This window comes from Eleutherodactylus coqui, chromosome 2 (assembly GCF_035609145.1).
Source record: "Eleutherodactylus coqui strain aEleCoq1 chromosome 2, aEleCoq1.hap1, whole genome shotgun sequence".
Classification (NCBI taxonomy): domain Eukaryota; kingdom Metazoa; phylum Chordata; class Amphibia; order Anura; family Eleutherodactylidae; genus Eleutherodactylus; species Eleutherodactylus coqui.
In genome coordinates this window covers 317,106,417-317,112,416 of record NC_089838.1, presented here as the reverse complement: position 1 = coordinate 317,112,416, position 6,000 = coordinate 317,106,417, and the positions used below count along the sequence as shown (strand labels likewise).

The 6,000-nt window shown below is 49.3% G+C and overlaps 1 protein-coding gene across 3 annotated transcripts in view; it reads left to right on the top strand.

The window, feature by feature from the left end:
- The first annotated feature begins 1,569 nt into the window (after positions 1–1,569).
- The window catches only part of TRMT1 (tRNA methyltransferase 1), a 19,896-nt gene continuing 15,465 nt past the window's right edge, over positions 1,570–6,000 (top strand). Inside the window, exons 1-4 of one of the 3 annotated variants that reach the window (XM_066593705.1) lie at positions 1,570–1,646; positions 4,725–4,900; positions 5,025–5,080; positions 5,638–5,780. In XM_066593705.1, coding sequence (XP_066449802.1) covers positions 4,776–4,900; positions 5,025–5,080; positions 5,638–5,780 — 324 coding nt within the window. In that variant the 5' untranslated portion in view covers positions 1,570–1,646; positions 4,725–4,775. Of the gene's footprint in view, positions 1,647–1,696; positions 1,768–4,676; positions 4,901–5,024; positions 5,081–5,637; positions 5,781–6,000 lie in introns of those variants that run through there. The other 2 variants (XM_066593704.1, XM_066593703.1) reach the window with 2 other exon arrangements.

Genomic DNA, 6,000 nt, shown 5'->3' with positions numbered 1-6,000 from the left:
CCCCATAGTGGTCCCAGTAGCAACAGTATCTCCCTATAGTGGCCCCAGTATTAATAGTGGCCCAAGTAGTGATAGTAACCCCCATATTAATATTGATTCCCCCCCCCCCCTCAATGGGCCACACTAATTATAGTGGCCCCAGTAATAATAGTGATCCCCATATTAATATTGACCCCCCCCCTTCATAGTGGCCCAACTAATTATAGTGGCCCCAGTATTAATAGTGACCCCCCATAATGGCCCCAGTATTATTAGTGCTACACATAGTTGCCCTGGTAATAATAGTGACCCCCATTAGTGACCCCCAGTATCTGTCACACCTTTTTAAATCAATTTCACAAATGTTTCACCAATACATATGCGTAAAAAAGACTATTTATGGGTGAATGCAGACGGCCGGGTCAGATTCCAACTGCGAGATTCTCACAGCGGCATGCGGCCAGTGCCCATGCACTGACCTCGTGCTTACGCGTCTAGCGTCTTCTCTCTCTGCTCTGCGATGTGTCAGCAAGGCTCGCACTGAAATAGGACATGCCGCAATTTTGTTACCACACGAGTTTTCACACGGTCATCCGCGTGGGATTGCATAAACTAATGCAATCCTATGGCAGCGTGCAATGGCGGAAATTCTGCACAAAATCTAGCCGCAGAATTCCCCCCCGTGTGCAGTCACCCTGTTTCTTGAACTCTTATTTCGCCAAAACATGAATGTTTATAATATTTTTGAGGTGGTATAAACACATATATAATAGCCGGCAAGACGGCATCAAATGGGGTGTATGAAGAAAATGGGGACAGATAATCCACAAAACCCTTTTTTCATTTGAAAGCGAACCTGCTGAAACAGAATTTGAACATTTCTAGCCCCGCAGGCTCACGTCTGCGGTCCGGCTGGAGGGCCAGGATTGTCTGCCTGGAACTTATAGCATAAGCCCCGCCCACCGCTGCTGCGTTCCACGTCATCCACGAAGCTCTTTAAACTCTCGTATGTGTGCTGGTACTTCGTAGACCGGCGCATGTGCAGGTGGGACCGATGATTTGGTCTACAGTAAAAAAACATGACCTGCGCAGGCGTGAGCGTTCAGAGCGCCCCGTGGGGGATGTGGTAAGCATACACAGAATGGCCCACTGATAGGACAATGTATTTAAGCAGCCTATTTCGCTGTTTAATACGGACCAAAATCGGACACGCTGCGCTTTTTTTTCAAACTCGTGTGAACGAACCCCGACACGCCTGTATTACGGATCCATGTTACGGACGTGTACCAATACGCTCGCCTGAAACCAACCCTAATCTGACATCGGAAGTTTATACTATTAACTACATATAAATTGGAACTAAACCCCCACGACTTGACAACCTCCTTCCGTCCACAGAAGTGGGAAGGATCAGCCCCTTGCAATGAATATAACAAGATATGATGACTTCAGCCTCTTTAATGCTGGCACTTGTAGTCACACACGACCAATTAGCAGAATATTCCTGTATACAGTAAAAGGCGTTCTGGGGAGAAAAAAAAGTTTGGTCCTCTTCGCGCTCCGTCGGACCCGACGCTGATTGGTAAGAAGGCGTCACGTGACGCACAGGGATGCGTGCAGCAAGATGGCGGCGCCCTTGTGTACATGCTGTAGCGAGTGATTGAGAGGTAATTTCAGGAGAGGGGAGGCGGGCGAGTGGGGGATGGTCGTGGTGCCGTGATGCACAACGGGGTGGCATGATATATTATGGGGGAGCCGGGCGCTGCCGCTTCACACTTGGTCGCTCTGGTAATGTTGCACAACTACAACTCGCATCGTGCACTGAATGCAGGGATTGTAGTATTTCAACAGATGGAGATCTGCAAGTTGCTATATACTCCTGTATGTGCGCTGTCTGCAGATATAACCAATAACTAGCCTTTAGGACGCTGACCAATGTATCTGTATCCATGGCAACTGTATACAGCCAGCTGCCTAATCTGATCACTGACTGTCATCACAATCCGCCCCTAGATATACTGTGTTCACTTCTAACTCCTCACTCTCACCCACAGAGCTCTCCATGACGCCGCGGCATCATACTTCACCACCCTGCCCGCTCTGATCAGCCAACACATTCAGATTAAATGCCCTTCTAATACCATCCTCACATGCCCATCTGTAGGACTTCTCTGGAGCTGCACTGATCCTCTGGAACGCACTACCCTAAAACATTCAGACAGTCCCCGATGCGCCTTGAAAACGCACCTCTTCAGGGAGGCATACCAGATCTTGTGATCCACTCCCCCAGCCCCCACAACGTGCTCCCTACCCTTCCCACTGCACGCCTGGACTATTGTGCATCTACAGCACCCCACACTCTCCACTTGGCCTACCTTGTACATCCCCTGCATCACCCCCTCCTTGTTGTACGTAAGGTGACCAGATTTTCCCAGGGTCAAAGTGGGACAGAGGGGTGTGGCCAGGGGCGGGGCTTATCTCAATGTATGCTTTTACTTCCATCGTTATAAAATGTATAGGGCTCATTTCAAAAAGGGCAGGGAGCAAATTCTGCAGCATTTCTGCATCCAAAAAATAATCAAAATATGTACCATTGGTGCGGATTTTGACTGGAAATCAGCTTTGTATCCGCAGCTGATTTCATACTATGCGGCGCACCTCCTCCCATGGCTTCCTGCTGTCAGCGCTTCCCCACTTCCTGTTCCCAACGACCTGTAGTGGACTCCCCTGATCAGCGTCATCTGACCAGGCCACAGATACTGGAAGCCAGGGAGCGCTGACAGAGGGAAGTCATTGGAGGGGGTGAGGTGCGCCGCATAGTATAAAATCCGCTTCGGGTACGCAGCATATTTAAAGTCAAAATCCGCACCAATGGCACAGGCTGCAGTTTTTTGGATGGAGAAATGCTGTGGAATTTGGAGGAAGACCGCATCTGGGAGCTTACATGGACGGGAGCGAAGGGTAGCGAGAAGAGAGTGACAGCGGCGGCGGGGAGACCGCAGGTGTTGGGAGCTGACATAGTCAGGAGCGAAGGGCAGCGAGGAGAGTCCCAGTGGGCCGGCAGCTGCTGGGGACTGACATGTCAGTCAGCGCAGCTACGGGCTAGGCAATCAAAAGTTTTGGGGTGTGCACTTTGCCTCCACCCATTCTCCTGGCGAGCCAGTCAAGTTGTGGGCATTGTTTGTGGGCGTGCAGTTTGTCTCCACCCATTCTTCTAGAGGAGACCATGCACCAGTACCCTCACTGCCCCCAGTGTGTGCTTCCGTCTGTGGAGCTGCGGCACCCCGGCTGGTAATCACCTTCTTGATGACCAGACGTCTCGAAAGCGGGACAAATGGTTGTCATGCTGGGGTCCCAGAGTGGAACTGTCCCGCCTAAATCAGGACGTCTGGTTATCCTACCGGTCCCCCACCCCCTTTGTCTCCTATTAATCTGAATACTATATGTCACTGCTGTATAGTCTGTGCTCCCCGTGTTCTGAAAGCGCTGCAGAATGAATTGGTACTATACAAATAAAGATTATCTACATTCCGAGCATCGCAGACAAAATGGCGCGCCATGCTGCACTATTTATTCTGGAACAATGCTGGAGTGCATGATGGAAACCCAACGGACCCTAATGTAGCTAAAAGGGGTTTCCAAGGTTAAAATTTGGTAGCTTTTTCCAAACACAGCGCCACCCTTGTCCATGAGGTTATGTGTGGTATTGTAGTTCAGCTCCACTGAAGTGAATGGGAGCTGGACTGCAATATTGGAAATAACCCACAGACAAGGGTGGCGCTGTGTTTGAAAAGAGCAACCATATTTTAACCCTAGAAACCCCTTTAATGAGGACCTCCAGGTGTCTCTTGTGCTTCTCATGTTGCAGATCTGGTGCCTCAGTTGTTTTCATTGTTAGACATTGTTTGGAAGTTCGTGGACCGGCATAGATGGGAACAATGAATCTGCCTACAAAAGGAATATGTGATCTGCGCATGTGCCGGTCTGCAAACGTACGGCGCCTGCATGAGCGTTCAAAGTGCTCTATGGATGATGTAGAAAAAAACACACAAAAGTGCCCATTGATTTGCTATGGAAAAATAAGCACTTTTGCAGGAACTGCTCCCCTCCCCATGACGTGGGGCTCAGAGGGTATTCATTCTGAAATGCCGTAGCGTTTCAGAATAAAACACTTGCGGGGACAATAGACCTCTCTGGCCAGGGTTCTTGCCGCCTATGACAAAGTCCCTTTAAATGGGTTCTCTGGACTTTACTATTGAGTCTATCTCAAGGATAGGTGATTGGTAGTTGATTGGCATTGGCTTGCCTCCCACAATCTCTGGCGATCAGCTGATCACCAAACACGCAGCCGGCCCGGGCCAAGCGTATAGCTCTGTTGGTATTGCAGAGGCCCATTTTGGTACTACAGACAGCTCCCGCTGCATTGTTGACCGCCTTGTCAGTGTCTTGGCGATCAGCAGATCATTGGGGATCCCTTGCAGCAGACTCTTGGCGATGACTATTGATGACCTGTCATCAATAGTGCAAATCCCCAAAGACAGATGTACGAGCGAACCGCTGAGCGCTGTCCGTGTCGCGGTGTATGAGCGCCTACACTGCAGTCTGGTAACGACTTTGTCTTTTTATGGAAAACTATAGCAAAAACCCCGAAGTTGATAGCCGATAACCCATGCTACTATTATCATTCTCCTCTCCAGGTACTTCTGATGTTTGTTATCGCTTCTCGGCTGCATTCTCTTCCTCAGGCGGCTTCATTCTTCAAGGTCAAATCTCTATCAAGGATTTCCTGTGCGTTCATGATGGAGGGGGCTGCACCCACCCAAGAAGAGACTGTTATCACAGAAGGGAAAGCCAAGGTCATCTATCCCAGCGCCAACCAAGTGTTTTATAACCCAGTGCAGGAGTTCAACAGAGACCTGACGTAAGTGGAAACCTAAAGAAGAAAGATCCTGGCCTGCAGAGCTTACCCTCTAACAGGCCGTGGTGATGATGTGTACATTATAGCATGCAGAGGCCGCTTATTTTTTATGTTTTTTTTCCTTCAGTTGTGCCGTCCTCACGGAATTTGCTCGCATGCAGCTGGCAGAGAAGGGCATTGACCGTAAGTATTGGGTTACTGTAATGGTCTGACATACATAAGGCATGTTCACATCTACCTTATGTATTGGTATATTATATATCAGTTCATCGAGTGCTGCAGTGATTGGCTGAGCCGCAGCACTCAAGAACCAATCAGAGCCACCGCCTCCTGGAGGTGCGATTTTTGAACCTCCTGACCAGGAACTTGCTGAAGACTACAAATAAGTATGCCAGAGGAGTGGCGGAGCTGCACAGCGCCTCTTGAGTGATGTATTGTTTTTGTTTTTTTTGAGGACTTTCTACTGTAAAAGTTGCATGCACCGCATGAAAACCGCGTTTTCATGCGATACAACACAAAGGGAGGCTCCATAGGGAAACATGGCGTGCGAAACATCGCAAATCACGTCTGGATAGAGAATGCCACAATTTTTTTTTCTCGCAATGTACCTATTGGACAGCATGGGCTTCACATACATACGATTTGTAGCACTGTCGCATCGTGAGAAAATCTCGCAATTTTGTCACCCTTGTGAAAGCGGCCTTATGCTGATCTGCATCCTCTGTTCTCATCCTCTGCAGTTGTGGTGCCCGGAGAGAGGGAGAAGCAGAAAGTGGTGGTGGATCTGTCAGACAACGGAGATGACTGTGGATTATCTGCCCCTACGGACAACCCTGCTGCTGCTGCAGAAAGGCGCACTGTGACTGTAGGAGAGGTCTGTCTGGTGAGTGCTCGCTAAAGTGGCAGGAGGGCGTTTGCAAGTTCACAGCACCCAATCAGCTGATCGCCAGGTGGTGCAGCATTTAGAGTTACTCAGTCACCCCGCAGATCCTATATTAGTATTGAAAGCCACTACCGGAACCTGTCCAGCATGACTGGTAGCTTCCAAACTTTAGTGTGGGGTGGGGGTGTTCTCGGTACCTTTAATGTTTAAAGCACTTGTA